The sequence below is a fragment of the Prunus mume genome, linkage group LG2 (genome assembly GCF_029339155.1).
Source record: "Prunus mume cultivar Tortuosa linkage group LG2, ASM2933915v1, whole genome shotgun sequence".
Lineage (NCBI taxonomy): Eukaryota > Viridiplantae > Streptophyta > Magnoliopsida > Rosales > Rosaceae > Prunus > Prunus mume.
Genome location: NC_142699.1, coordinates 30,637,162 through 30,652,317, shown reverse-complemented (window position 1 = coordinate 30,652,317; position 15,156 = coordinate 30,637,162). Strand labels below are relative to the sequence as shown.

Here is a 15,156-nt window from a genome sequence, read left to right as displayed (position 1 = left end):
AGCAAAAAGATCAATTTTCTTCACTTCGAAGTAAAATCAGACATAGTGATTTAAACTCAACCAAATTTAAGAACAAAAACCATAAATCATAGCCCAGAGAAAGGCCACTCCGTCAGAGACTTGCATTCCAAATGAGCTCTTTGTCAACAATGAAGTAGGTACTAGCATCTTGTTTCTTACGATTCACTTCTTTTTTTCTTGCGTATATATATATCTGTTTCTTCCATGGATTAGTCATTATTGACTGGAAAGCATTTTTTGTACTTATAATGATTCCAAGCAAGTGGTTAAATTTAGGCATAGTTGGATACTTCAGCTTCAGCTAAAGAAATTGGATAAGTTCTTCATTTTGGTATTTATAGAACTTGCTACATAGTTTTGTTAAGATAACTTCATCATGTACATATATATAAATATACCTAACAATATACATATAGTAGGCTGTAGGCATTGATTTTGATGGTAATCCAAAGGGTAAACTGCCGAATACCCCTTTGAACTATATCAACTGTCGAAATCTCCACTCTAAATTATTTTGTCAACCAATTTAGCCCTCATATTATTTTAAATGGTCAATTTAGCTCCTGCTGTTAGTTTTCATGCAATTTCAGCCAATTTTCTCTCTAAATGTCACATGTTAGGCACGTGATTCACTGTTCAATTAAAATTTAATTTCTTTAAGTTTAAAATAATTAAATTGTTAAAACTACAAAACTAAAAAAGAAAAAAAAAAGGGAAGGCAATCAATGTCTTCCCCAGCCCCTTCCTCCCAAGACTCTCTGTCTGCAATCCCACATCCACAAGGGTTTTCGAGTGAATGCCAATGATTGGTCCTTGTAAATAAACATATAATCAGAATCAAGATATGTTTTCATCTTCATCGACCCCTAATTGTTCTTGATTGGGTCAATGAGATTTAGGGATTGCATCAAGTTATCAACTCCTTCCCAAAATACCGGGTCTGTGTGGCATATTCCTATGAGGTGTGAAGATTGCCCGTTTATTTATTCACTCGTCCTTTCCTCTTCTTCCTTCTTGTATTGTGTTTTACACACGTTCCTTCAATATTAGCATTCTCGTGGCTGTTATTAATCATTCGCTGCTAATCTCCCTCCAAATGCTTTTGTTGCTTGAACAAACAAATTTTGATACAGCAATGGAGCCTCTGGATATTTGTAAAGAGAGGACAACTAGAGCTAATAAATTTGAAAGAGCTGGAGTAGACGGGGAGAGAAGAAAGAAAAGAGAAAGAGAGGAAGAAGACGGAAAAAGAGAAAGAACAAACAAAGAGAAAGAGAGAAGAAATCATGATTTTACATTTTCTTTATTATTTTTGGGTATTGTTCTTGTAAAATGAAAAACCTATCCTTATAATTAACAGAAAATTGGATAGAAATCTAAAAACTTGAGTTATTTTATTTTGAATGTGTGTTCCAAGGTACCCATTTGGTCGTTTGAAAAAGGACAAACATTTGTTCCCTTTAGTTTCGATTAGATATTGTTTTCAATTGTTTCTATGGTTAATAATCGATTGTAATTAAGTGCTAAATGAAAACATTAAGAAATAAAGTGTAACATGAGGTAATCAATTATCTTTTAGGGTTTTTTTGGAATTGTTTCTTTAGGAAGTATTTCTGTTCATAAACACTTTTAAGAGGCACATAGTCCAGTTAGTATGAAATTAAATGCAACTTTATCTTTTCCAAGATTAAATTCATTATTATATAAATAAATAAATAAATAAATGCAACATGAACTATAGTAGAGGAGGCCTTTTATCTAACTATGTCTTTGATTTGGTCTATTTTTGAAGTTTACACAAGCATGTGGTAAATTTGAGACATTACTGGATAATTCAACTCAAACAAGTTGAATAAGTTCTTCATTTTGGTAATTATAACACTTCAGTTTTGTTACAGGCATAATTTCATGTACGTAAGGGTACAAGTTCATCATATACATATCATGATATATAGTACACCCACAAGGTTTTTATACAGTAGGCATTGATTTTGAGGGTATAATTCAAACTATGCAGTGGGGTAAGAGGCTTCCATAGCAATGCCACAAAGACCTTCTTTTGCCTCAACACCTCTTTGCATTCTTATGTATCCTTTTTCACCCCACTCTGTGCCCCATGAGTTCTTCACCAACCAATACTTGGTACCATCATCACTGACTCCGTATCCAACAGCGGTGACACCATGATCAAGACTTGTTCCACAAGCTCCTGTAAAGACACCACTTGAATAGAATTGAAAATCAGAACCTCCGGCGTCAATGGCAACTGAAATAGGTTGATTAGCAACAGCCTTAAGAAGGGCAGCTTCACTGTTTGCAGGCACATCTTCGTGGCCAGTTATCTTGGCAGCATGGCTAGCCTCCTTCTTGGTGTTGCAAGTACCATCAACACCTGTGTAGGGGTAATTTGTCTCCGTACTAAGCCCATGATTTTGATTGATGAATTGAAATGCATCATCCATCAAGCCACCCTCACAACCTTGGTCTACACCTTTGGTGTCACAATCAACCAACTCTTGCTCAGATAAAGAGATTAGGTTACCAGTTGAAAGCTTAGTAATTCCTTCCATGGCTGCCACCGCTGAAAAAGCCCAACAACATCCTACATTTTTTTTTATTGCAATTAAAAACCAATTAGATTAATAACAACATGATTGAATTAATTTTCAAAAGGAGAGTAGTGTTTGAGATATCTAGATTAAAATTACCACATTGGCCTTGGTCTTTGATAGGCGTCACAGCTCCTTTTGTTCTCCAATCTACTGTAGGTGGGGCTGTAACATTTTCATATTTGAAAGTAGTTGTCTTTGTGGAGCATTCATGCCCCAAGAATCCATTTCTAGAGGCTTTGAATTCTTCATTTGTAAGGTCTGCAAATTGATTGACACTCAATTTATAAGGTTTGTTTGTATTGCCATTTGATGATTCTATGAATGCCACATTTTCCTTGAATATCTTGAAACGCATCTCTTTCTCTTGAATGTCCATATATACATGTCCGTAGCGAGCCATCCATTGCTCGTATTTTCCATACATGGATGCATCTTGGAGATTGCGAGAAGTGGCTTGAGAAGACCAAGCCCCCAACATGAAGATCAAGGCCAAACAGATACATTTGCAGTAGTATTGGTTAATAAACTCCATGGTAGTGAACACTGGAAGCAGCTAGATTTGATATAAGTAAATGAATTGACAAGTTGGTATGCACTGAAATGGTACACTTCTTCCCAGTTAATATAGAGAATAGATCGATGGCCTTGCTATCATCGTGCCCCAAAAGTTGATTTGCAATCTTCGTGCCCAAGCAAATGTCCTGATGTGAATCCGTAAGTTGGCTCATATGACCATTAATACAATTTGATGTCACGATCATTTACTGGAAAACCATTTGTCCTCGTGTGATTATGGACCCTAAATATTTTTTTCATACCAAATGCTAATACTTTGTTTTGTATGCAGAATTTATTAAATTGTAGTGCCAAACCTCACGGACCTTTATAAAATTATATATCTGTCTTGTAGTTTGGCAATGCTTTTGTTTTGTTTTTTTTCTTGATTTGACTGTAGAGTGTACAAATTAAGTGCCGTATAATTAGGTTAAAAAAGAAGAAGAAAGAAATGAGAAAAAGTTGAGCTGTTCTTAGGCATTTTTCGCGTCACTTAAAACTCGTTTGTAAATGTCATACATCAAGATTGTTTAAGATTGTTTTATATGCAGAATTTACTAACAATATACGTATAGTAGGCTGTAGGCTTTGATTTTGAAGGTATAATTCAACTATTCAGTGGGCTTCCATAGCAATGCCACAAAGGCCTTCCTTTGCCTCAACATTTCTTTGCATTCTTATGTATCCTTCTTCACCTCGTTCTGCCCCCACTAACCAATTCTTGATCCCATAATGACCCCAGAACCAACATCGGTAACACCATGATCGAGGCTTGTTCCACAACTCCCCCTTATAGACACCGCTTGAATAGAATTGAGAATCAGAATGATTAGCAACTGCCTTAAGAAGGGTCTCTTCACTATTTGCATAGGCACATCTTGAAAGCCAGTTATTTTAGCTGCATCCTGCATGGATGGCTTCCTTGTCTCCACATAAGTTATTTTATGTAGTCATCATCGAGTCTTACTGTTTGATCCAGTTGTGCCCAAACATCTACACTTGTTTTCATGTCTTCATATATACTCTTGACCTGTGCATGCCTTGATTTTATTTGATTTTGTGATTCTATCTGCTAAAATCAATTTTTATGTACTCTTTTTCTTGGTTGAATTTTTCAATTTTTTTTACCATAATAAAACTTGGGTTATACTTAGTATTATGATTTGGAATGATAACAATTAAATCATAAGATATCAAATTTGTAATATTAAAAGTTAAGTATAATGAATTCTTTAGTATAGTAAAAGTTAAGTTTAGTGTAATCATCTTAGACTTATTTAAGGTTGGCAATTCTTGAGAGATTTTAAGCTTTGTCACTGCATTAATTGCTAAGGTATATTATGGAGTTTCGAACCTAAAACTATTGTTATGCAAATTATGATCATTTTTACATCATGTAAGTTATTTCCTCACCGTGATATGTGAGCGTTTCAAACTGGTTGTCTTTTCTATTTATCCTAGCTAAACCACTTGTTTGCATTAGCGTTTCAAACTGGACCATTATCATTGTGCAGCAATACTGACAGCGTCTGGTTCTTTCAAACAACGAGAGTGCTTCTTAGATCCATCCTTTTTAATGTGGCGGACATAAATACATAGTGAGTGGCTGTTAAAGGAGGAAGGTCGTACACACGTGGTATTTCCTAGCTGCCTCTTGCTGACAATATTGCATCATTAAAGTGGTCCGGCGTACGGACAAGCTTCGAAATAGGAGCCTTTCATCTACCTCATGTTTCATGTTGTCAGCCTTTTATCCAGCTAGACTATTTGTCTTTTAGAGGAGAAGACTCAAGTCAAGACTTAAAGCTCTGCAAGCCAATAAATCTGGCCATTTTGGTCTGAACGGAAGCAACTGCGAGGGTGGAGAAGAAAGCTGGTGTTTCTCTAATTCCTTTGCTTTTGTTGTTTGTTTTTCAAGTTAATGGAATTAAATACAAGAGAGTTTGGGTGCTGATCAGGGTGTGAAGTGCTTTCTTAGGGTTGATGTGGTGTATGGGTAGCCGAAGAAGAACAATGACAGAGCAAATGGGCATGCATGGAGTCTTGGCTTCAGTTTCTTTGGCTCATGGAAGGAAAGAAGAGAGAAGAAAGAGAGCAAATGGACAACGTTTGCCGAAGAGCAGGAGGAGGCAAGAAGAGAAATATGTTAGAGAGATTGCAACGAAAACGCTCAAGGAAAGTAAGGTTAAACTCGGATTTTTTCTTTTTGGGTGAATTCGATAACTAACACTTTTTTTTTTTGGTGAACGATAACTAACACTTTGTCTCCTATCTGCATACGTAATTTAATTTCTGGAATTATAGAAATCTTTTTTTTCCCCCCTTTTCTGTTTGTTTTCATTTAAGTGGAATGGAATCAATTTTTTCATCAGAAAAATCAGCCTTGGCTCCATGAGTTTGGTTTTCTTGCAGATAAATCACAGTCTCACACTCGTTACATAAATTTTTTGTTTTGAATTTTATTAAGTCACTACAATATATATGTCAATCTGTGCCTCTTACTCACATTTTTTCAATTTTTAAATTTTTTTTTAAATATAATCTACGGCTGGTACAATTGCGAATTGCCCATGGACCATGGGACAGCATTCGGCCGAGATAGGGCCCAGGTGTTCAAAGAAGGCCATGATAAAACATCAACTTTCTGCTTTTGTCTGCAAGATCCTCTCTTTCTTTTTAGTAATCAATTCTTCTCATGTTTCAGTCCATCAAATCAATTCATCTCATGTTTCAGTCCATCAAATCACCATTGTGATTAGTCAAATCAATTCTTCTCTTGTTTCAGTCCATTATTCTTTTGATCACAACTGGAAACAAAACATTGACGCCAAATGGTTCTGGATTCTAGTGAAAATTGAGCTTGCATTATGTTTCCTTTAATCCCATGTACATGTATGAAGTCGTGCTCGCTTAAATTAGGATCCGTTCGATAACCATTTTAATTTTAGTTTTTAGTTTTTATTTTTTCGTGTTAGAGTACAAAGGAAAAAAGGAAGAATGAAAGTGAGAATGAGAGAGAAGATGAGAATTTTAGGGCCCATTTCATAACAATTTCAATTTTAGTTTTAATTTTTTGTGCTAGAGTATAGAAAAAATGAAAGTGAGAATGGGAGCGAGTGTGAGATTGAGAGAAATAATGGGAGAGGATGATAGGAGGGAAAAGTAACAAAAGTGAAAACAAAAACTTGAAAGTGAAAACAATTTTAAATAAATTTCAATTTTTTGTTTTTGTTTTCATTTTTGTTAATTCTCCCTTCTTGTATTCCCTCTAAATCTCATCTCCATTCTTATTCTTACTTCCATTCCCCCCTTTCTTTTCCACTAAATCTTTATTTCATGTTATTGTGTTCTAGAATTGCATGTTTTGATCTATTTATTGAAAAATTAGGAAGAGGAAGAATGCATTATACATGCTGTCATAATTTTGTTTTTCATTTTCTTTTCCTTTTGGCTGTGTGGCAGGCATTCCTTTGGGAATTCGCAGGAAGAAAGATATCTTTCTCATATCGTTGTTGGGCTAGGTTCTCCACCTCTGTGCGTCGTCTTCCAAAAGAGAGTGGTAATCCTCGCTATCGTAATTAAATACTTAACATGAGTAATTAGCATAAAATTTCTTCAAAAGCCTTAGGGCAATGATGCCAAAAAAAAAGGGCCTTTGGGCTTATGATTTATTAAATAAAATGGCAAAAGAGGAACTTAAGTTAATCGGAAAGAGGGAAAAATTAGAGGATATATAAGATAAATCACCTCACGGGTACCGTAGATCGAATTCATCTAAGTTATAGCTTGACTATATCCAAACCCTAAATCCTAAATAGTCAACCACCCTACAACACATGTTACGCCTTACAAGGAGCAATGATGTCCAAATCTTATTGCATAATTGGGAATTTACAAATTAGAGGCAGATTTCAACAGAGAGACCTTTCTTATGAGGAGCACAAATATTTTTTCAAGATATATAAGAGGCACATACATACATCATACATGTTTTGATCTTTGTACAAATCGCTGGCCAAGAGATGGATTTTGTTAAGGAGCCAAGGCCATTTGGGCCCGTTTGGTGGGCCAAATAAAATTATTGGGATTGGATTCTCAATCTTAGCAGTGTGTTTTGTAGCCAAATCAATTTAGACAAGATTTGGCCGTTTGGATCAAATTAAGCAACTTGATTCAACGGCCAACCAATTTGATCAGACGGCAAACATAGATTTAGACCTTTTTTTATGTAATTTTTAAACATAAGTTTTTAGTATTATAAAAGCATCGCCAACAGTAGTAGCAAATCAATTTTTCAAATTGGAGTTTGTTGACCTATGTGGCAATTTGAAAAAGTTTGTTTACTACCTTAATAATTTGTATCCTAGCAAACTCTTCAATTTAATTAATGTAGTATTTGTTAAAATATTTATTTATATTTGGGGTGACTAAGAAACAGGGGTTTAAACATGAATTCATGAAACCTTGAGTTTTTTTTCAGTAAAGCAAACGCAAAACATTCCTTACCCAAAGTTCTCATACTTCAAGGCTAAAATATCGCAAAGGCTTTGATAATTAATTTTTGGGTTAATCATTTTATTAGTTCCTGAAATTTGACCCGATTTGCATTTGAGTACTTCAATTTCCAAAATGGTTCTCGTGGTCCTTTAACTTTAGTTTCGTTTGGACAAATGGTCCGAGCGTCAATTGTGTTAACTTTTTCTGTTAAATGCAGGGGCAAAATGGTATTTTTATATTAAAACCAAAAAAATGAATAAAAAATCATATCTTTAAAATAACAATAAAAGAAAATCAAATAAATAAAAATAAATAAATAAAGTTTGGGGGAGTAGAAATCGGGATAGAGGGGAGGAGAGAGTTTAAATTTAATTTTATAGTTTTTTTAATTTTTTATTCATATTTTAATCAATTTTGATATAAAAATACTATTTTGTCCCTGCACTTAACAGAAAAGTTAACAAAATTGACGGCATGACCATTTGTCATAACGAAACTAAAGTTAAAGAACCATGGGAACCATTTTGGAAATTGAGGTACTCAAATGCAAATCGAATCTAAATTTAGAGACTAATAAAACGATTAACCCCTAATTTTTCTCAATCAAATTCTTTAATAGTTGATAATCAGTATTTAATTACTTTTCTTGTAGTTTTCAGATATGCTTTCTCGTAGTTGTCCGACTCATTTAATATTAATTTTGTTAATGGTCAATGGTCTAAATCTTGTCAAGTAGTGGTCAACCCTAAAACTAGTTAATTATTCTGTGAAGATTTCCAAATATGTTAACGTGTGGAAAAATGCCACTCCACTATATAATATATATATATATATATATATATCCCTTCTATTGAGGATCCTCAAATAATTTTATTTGAGGATGCGCTTTAAGTACCTACAATTTTTTCCAATGATCAAAACCATCTATTTTTTAGGTCTTCATTCATAGATCATCCTTACAAAAAATTAGACAATTTGGAAACCGTTTCGACATCCAATTGTGTCCTACAAAATCAATGAACACGGTGCTTCAAGAAAGTATTAAAATTTCAATAACTCAATTGAATGATCAAATGATATCGGATTCAAGTGATTTTTTGTAGAGATGATCTTTGAATGTGTATCTACAAAATAGACGGTTTGGATTAGTGAAATACAATCCGGAGTGGGCCCTAGGTGTCTCTCAAATAAGTTTATTTGAGGATCCTCAATTCTCTGTATGTATATATATATATATATATATATATATATGCATAGGTCATTAGCATATTACCAATAAATACAACTAGTGCAAGAGAATGAGTAAAAATAGTTTTATATCTTGAAAATCCAACTCACCCGAAACTGAAAAACATAAAGAGAGAATCGATAAAGCACTCGTATGGCATCCCAAAAAATGAACTTGTTATATGCTCTTAAAGTCATGGACAAACAACATCAAGGAAAACAACAAAACAAAACCTTCAAACATGCATGCATAATACGCATGCTGTCGGCCGGATGACAATAGAGACTACATGGAGGTGTTTGGTTTTGCTTATCTGTCCATAAGCCCATTATTTAAAGTGATTTATCAATCAATCTCTTACATATAGGGTCCCCACCACCAACCCCCACCCCCAACACCCCCACCCCACACCCCACACTCCGGGGCCAACCATTTGCTTGATACGTGCTATAATTAGTCGATTCTTGTCTACCTGGATTGGAATTTGGATGTATCACCTTTAATTATTATTGCATTTCCCTTTTCATAGTCTCTCTAAATTTCATCTCTACTCTTATTCTCACTTCCATTCTCCCTTTTCTTTTCCACTGAATCTTTATTTCATGTTATTGTGTTATAGAATTGCATGTTTTGATCTATTTATTGGAAAAAAAGGAAAAGAAAGAACCCATTATACACGCAATCATAATTTTGTTTTTCATTTGCTCTTCCTTTTGGACCGTGTGGCAGGCATTCTTTTGGAAATTCGCAGGAAGAAAGATAATCTTTCTGATATCATTGTGGTGCTAGGTTGTCCACCTCTTTTCATCCTCTTCAAACTTTATTCAAAGAAAAGCCTTAGGGCAATGATGCCAAAAACAAAAAAAAGCCTTAGCGCTTATGATTTATTAAATAAAAGGGCAAAAGAGGAACTTAAGTTAATCGGAAAAAGGGAAAAATTAGAGGGTGTATAAGATTAATCACCTCACGTGTATAGTAGATCAAGTTCATCTAAGTTATATCATGAGTATATCCAAACCCTAAATCCTAAATAGTCAACCACCCCATGACACATGTTAGGCCTTGCAAGGAGCAATGTTCTCCAAATCTTATTGCATAATAGGGAATTTACAAATTAGAGGCAGATTTCAACAGAGAGACCTTTCTTATGAGGAGCACAAATATTTTTCAAGATATATAAGAGGCACATACATACATCATACATGTAGTGGTTTTTGTACAAGTCGTTGCCCAAGAGATGGATTTTGTTAAGGAGCTAAGGCCATTTGGGCCCGTTTGGTGGGCTAGATAAAATTATACAAATTTATAAATAAACCCAATCCTAGACATGTATTTATAAAAAAATCCAAACACTATTTAAACATAGAAACACACCCAAAATCAACCCCAAAGTCAACTTTTTGGGTGTGTTTATAAATAGGTTTTGAGTATGTGTAATGATGAGTTTTGGGTGTGTTTATAAAGTGTTTTGGGTGTTGGGTTTTTTTATAATTTCAACCTCCATTTTGGGTGTTTTAGTGAAACTCCTATAAAATTATTGGGTTTGGATTCTCAATCTTAGCCATGTGTTTTGTAGCCAAATGAAGTTGGACAGGATTAGGCCGTTGAATCAAACTAAGAACTTAATCCAACGGTTAATTAATTTGGTTAAACGGTTAAAAGATAGGGTCTCATCTAAGGGCCTTAGATAAAGTCCTCACTATAGAATTCTCCTGGATTAATAATAATTGGATTGGATTCTTCATATTCGGTAAGACTCATTCTGTAATATCCCACATCGACCCGGAGCGGGGGTGATGTGCCTTATATGTACATGCCCACCTCCATTTAGTATGAGGCCTTTTGGGAGCTCAGCGGCCGGAGGTTTGAGTCATGAGAACTCGAGTTAAGCGATTTCACTACAAAGCGAAGCCCTTTGCGAGGGCATTTTGTCGTTGCAAAAGGCCTTTTGCCGTCGCAAATATCTTTTTTCGACGGCAAAGTCCGTCGGCGATCGTCGCTAAAAGCTCGGTTGCAAATACTTCATTTCCGACCATTCCGTCGGAAATAATGTATTTCCGACGCCCATGCTTCGTAGCTATTGCTTAAATTTCTATCGGAAATGGATTTCTAAAACGACCCTACATATTTATTTCCGACCGTACATGTGGTCGTAATTACTTATTTGATTGTCGGAAATAGTTCTTTTATCGTGATTTCTTGTTTTTGTGAATTCATATTTTCAACCAATGAGTGTCGTCAGAAATACGTTTTCCGACAATGATATATTATTTGTGAGGGCTAGATTTCGTCGCAATTATCATTACCGACCAAAAGAGTTTGTGGAAAATATATAATAGCTCGTCGGAAAAGAGTATAAAAATATATTTTCGATGGGCAAGTTATGTCGGAAATATATATTTCCAACCATATTTATTCGTCGCAAAGTTTGTCGCAAATAGATTAATCCTATCAGAAAATATTTTCGACGAACAAGTGGTTGGAAATATAATTGTTTCGACCCGATTATGTCGTGGGGAATTTTGTCGGAAATAGGCAATTATTGTCGGAAACTATTTCCGATGATAAAGTGTTTGTCGGAAATATGCATTATCGAGAGGGAAATGCGGTCGAAAAATGTAATTATTTTATAAAAAAAATTAATAAAAAGAAATTTGAATTATAATATTTGCTAGAAATAGTTTTCTAATCATCCGTATTTAATTGGTAATAATAATAAAAAAAATCATACGACACCATACTGTACCAAAATTTTATGCATTCAATTAAAATTATTCTAAATAGTTAAAACATAAACAATCCCCATCATCCTTAAAACATATATGCAATCCGCAAATATATCAAAACTTTGAAATTCAAAATACATATTGTAGCAAAATACAATTGATGTTGCACTACTCGTCTTCGAGGTGAGCATCTGAACAACTTTCTACATTGTCCTGTCGAATAAAAGATAATAATTAATAAGACATAAATCATTTGAGAATAAAAATAACAAATACAATATTTAACAGTGAGCAAAATATTGAAATGAGAAAGAAAAGAGTTCACCATTAAAGCAGATTGTCTTGAGCGTGCATAAGTATTTGAGTTGTTTTCCCTCATACTTTGAACTAGATCTTTCAATTCATACAGCACACTTTTCAAGTCCTTCACTTCCTCCTTTAATTTCTCATGCTCTTCTTCACGTTCTAAGCATATACGTTTATTACAACCTTGGTCATCTGAGGGATACACATCTTTTGTACTATAGCCACCACCTAAGCCAAGGATACGACCGTGACTTGGCCCACCAATAACCTCCTTGTATATATCCCAATCATCTACTTCATTCTCGTCTTCCGTTGCAGCAACCTTTTTATTCTCCATTTTTTCCTTCAATGAAATAGTTGAAATATAAACATGGATATAAAAAAAATGTGATGTGAATAAAAAATTTAAAAAGAAAAAGAAAAAGAGAAACAAAGTAGGGGCAACGTACAAAAAGTTCTTTAGCCTTTTCACTTGGCCAACTTTCTTCTCCTCCATTCTTAGGCTTACTTACATGGAACTTTTTGAAACAATCAATTGGACTCGGTTCAATTCCAGTTCGATCAAGCTATTAAGATTTAAACAATGAAGTTTGTTAGGACCAAATTTGGAAATAACCACAAAAGGAACAGTCAACAAAAAGCAACAACCAAATGGATATTTTTACCTCATCTTTTCTGTACTTTTCCATTGGAACAGAACCTGTGGTATGCACAACTGTGGATTTCGCCCTATTAGACTTGTTTCTTTTACTTTTATCCTACATGAAAAAAGTAAATCATAACCTAATATCAACTTAGTGAACACATATAAGGCATCTATAAATAAAACAAAGCATACACTAGTCAGTCATAACAATATTATTTTAAATTGAGTTTTTACCTGCCATGTAGGCTGCAACCAATGATCAACCAGTTTAGACCAAACATCTTGAGATATTCCTAATGGGCAATGAGTGTATCTATCACCAGTAGTCTTGTATTTCTTAAAAACGCTATTTCTCAATGCGGACATCCAATCGGAATATCGCAATTTAATATGTTGTTCGAATGCCTCCCTCATCTCTTCTTCTGAGCACGTGTGTGTATATCCTGTTGTGTTAAAGCGATCATACAGTAAATCCATTTGAGTTGATGGAAATGTTTTAAATGTTGGCCATGCTCCATCGATAGCCTGATAAAAAAGCACTCCTATAGTTCGCACAGCTCCAGTGGTTATAATCCTGAAAAATTTAAACCAAATTTAAATAAATAAAAATAAATAAATCTACACGAGAAATGACTAACTTTGTAGGCTTATACATTACCTTCCTCTACGTATTACAATTGGAGTGCCATTTCCATCTTTACCTTTAGCCTTCCCTCTACCTTTTTTTATTCCAACAGTTGAACCTAATAAGAAAAAATATATATATATTTGAAGTACAAGGTACAAAAAAAACTAGCTATAGGATCATATATAAAAAAATATATATTATCATGTGAAGGTTCAGTTTAAACCTCATATATATATAAATAAAAAATTACCTTCTTCATTTGATGGTTCGGTTTCAAGGGGCATGTCTTCCATTTCATTATCATGTGATGGCTCAATGGGGTCATCATGTTGGTCTAAGGAAGGTCTAGATGACTGAGGATGTGTAATGTTGGATGCTTTATTCTGATTCTTTCTCTTTCTTGCCCTGGCTACAATTTATAATAGAGCAAAAAATTGGAAATTAATTGAGAACTAATCATATAATTGATATATATATATATACACACCAAAGAAAATTCAAAATTCAAAATAAATCATACATGTTTCTTGCATTTCGTTATCATGTGATGACTCATTGGAAATATGACGATCTAAGGAGAGTCTAGATGACTGAGGATGTGCAGTGCCTGATGCTCTATCTTGACTCTTTCCATTTCTTGCCACGGCTAACATTTGTAAGAGAAATACAAACACAAAATATAATTGAAAAATTAAAAACATATAATAGAAATACAACTATAAAAAATAATAGAAACAAGAATTTAATCGATAATACGACACAAATAACTCATACATGTTTGATTTGTCTCTTGCATTTCACGATCATGTGATGCTCTATTATTGCTCTTTTTCTTTTTTGCCATGGCTGCCATTTATAATCACAAAAGAACCCATGTCATAATTTAAAAAAAACATAAATCAGAAATAATACTTAAAAAAAATTCATCCAAAAAGGAAAAACTAGGTAGAGAAAACAATTTGCTGAGAGAGAGAGAGAGAGAGAGAGAGAGTAGAGGTCTTGCTTCAATTCGCATGAAAATATTATTGGATTAATCTACATGTATCATGTTGACTGTCAACCAACCAGCATGGGATTGAAGACACGGATGCAATTTTACAGTAGATATAGATAGATACATGGATATTTCCAATTCAAAGTCCTAATTGGCCTTTGCTTCTTGCCGTTCTATTATTGCTTGCTTGTTTTCTCCAAAAACTGCAAGTTGCAGTTCAAACTAGATGGGTATGCTAAAGGAAATTACCTGTACGGCTCAATGGCTTCCTTGATATTGCTGAGGAGAAGAGGGTTTAGGGAGAAGACGTATGAAGAAGACGTATGGAAGATTTTGTTTTTCTCTTTTGTGGCTGCTGTTGAAAACTGATAACTGTTAGGGTTAGCAAAAAACCTAAATTAAAAAAGAGGCTTGAGCGGCAAACAAATAATTAATTTGGGCTTTCCCCCACTTTTTTTGGGCAAACGGGAGTTAATTGCTGATTTGTTTATATTTTGTTTCTTTAATTAATTAATTAAAGAAAATAAAACAAAGGGCTTTGAAACTTGATCACATTTGAGATTAGTATTTGTCACATATACGGTTTCTATAACAAATCTATATTATTTGTACTTAAATAATTGAATTCCTTAAATTATTTGAGATTGATAAAGACATTTGTATTTTTTTAGTGTTGATCATGTTATCTATACCCGGCTATACGTTTCAACTCCATTATGTTACATATTTAATGATAAAACAAAAGGAAGGATTAAGCTAAAATTGATGGTCTTATAGTATGAAAGAGTCCGTTTTAAACTTAATCAAGTTTAAATATGTTGATCAATCGGAAGAACATGTGATCAAGAGTATTTGAAAATCTAAAAAAACCATTGATGTGTTGAATATGATAATTCGAATCCAAATTCGATATGGTATATTGCATTTTAGGCCAATGTAATCC

The 15,156-nt window shown here is 34.0% G+C and overlaps 3 protein-coding genes and 1 pseudogene across 5 annotated transcripts in view; 1 reads left to right on the top strand and 3 right to left on the bottom strand.

Moving 5' to 3' along the window:
• Positions 1-2,030: 2,030 nt before the first annotated feature.
• On the bottom strand, positions 2,031-3,165 carry LOC103323630 (senescence-specific cysteine protease SAG39-like). The gene is made up of 2 exons (XM_008225629.2): positions 2,730-3,165; positions 2,031-2,623 (listed from the first exon to the last, which is right to left on the bottom strand). Exons 1-2 carry the CDS (start codon positions 3,163-3,165, stop codon positions 2,031-2,033), a joined length of 1,029 nt encoding a protein of 342 aa, XP_008223851.2.
• Positions 3,166-3,803: 638 nt separating this feature from the next.
• Positions 3,804-15,156, bottom strand: part of LOC103323690 (vignain pseudogene) — a 33,720-nt pseudogene continuing 22,367 nt past the window's right edge.
• The window catches only part of LOC107880372 (calcium-transporting ATPase 8, plasma membrane-type-like), a 29,145-nt gene continuing 18,942 nt past the window's right edge, over positions 4,954-15,156 (top strand). For all 3 annotated transcript variants that reach the window (XR_016123842.1, XR_016123843.1, XM_089045228.1), the window contains exons 1-3: positions 4,954-5,064; positions 5,167-5,367; positions 6,651-6,747. The gene's annotated coding sequence lies outside the window, so the exon portion shown is untranslated. The remainder of the gene's footprint in view (positions 5,065-5,166; positions 5,368-6,650; positions 6,748-15,156) is intronic.
• Positions 11,655-14,700, bottom strand: LOC148920029 (uncharacterized). Its single transcript, XM_089045229.1, has 10 exons — positions 14,463-14,700; positions 13,994-14,065; positions 13,740-13,865; positions 13,470-13,628; positions 13,250-13,334; positions 12,826-13,165; positions 12,611-12,703; positions 12,395-12,511; positions 11,965-12,288; positions 11,655-11,852 (listed from the first exon to the last, which is right to left on the bottom strand). The coding sequence occupies exons 2-10, from the start codon at positions 14,061-14,063 to the stop codon at positions 11,808-11,810; spliced, it is 1,359 nt and encodes a 452-aa protein (XP_088901355.1). The 5' UTR covers positions 14,064-14,065; positions 14,463-14,700; the 3' UTR covers positions 11,655-11,807.

Bases quoted from the DNA above. Each gene is read 5' to 3' on its own strand.
- LOC148920029 (XM_089045229.1), bottom strand. From the start codon at position 14,063: ATGGCAAAAAAGAAAAAGAGCAATAATAGAGCATCACATGATCGTGAA. The intron at 13,629-13,739 runs GTATGATTTATT...TATAAATTGTAG, and splicing joins TAACGAAATGCAAGAAACAT to CCAGGGCAAGAAAGAGAAAG. The intron at 12,704-12,825 runs GTAAAAACTCAA...TTTTTCATGTAG, and splicing joins GGTTGCAGCCTACATGGCAG to GATAAAAGTAAAAGAAACAA.
- LOC103323630 (XM_008225629.2), bottom strand. From the start codon at position 3,165: ATGGAGTTTATTAACCAATACTACTGCAAATGTATCTGTTTGGCCTTG. The intron at 2,624-2,729 runs GTAATTTTAATC...AAAAAAATGTAG, and splicing joins CAAAGACCAAGGCCAATGTG to GATGTTGTTGGGCTTTTTCA.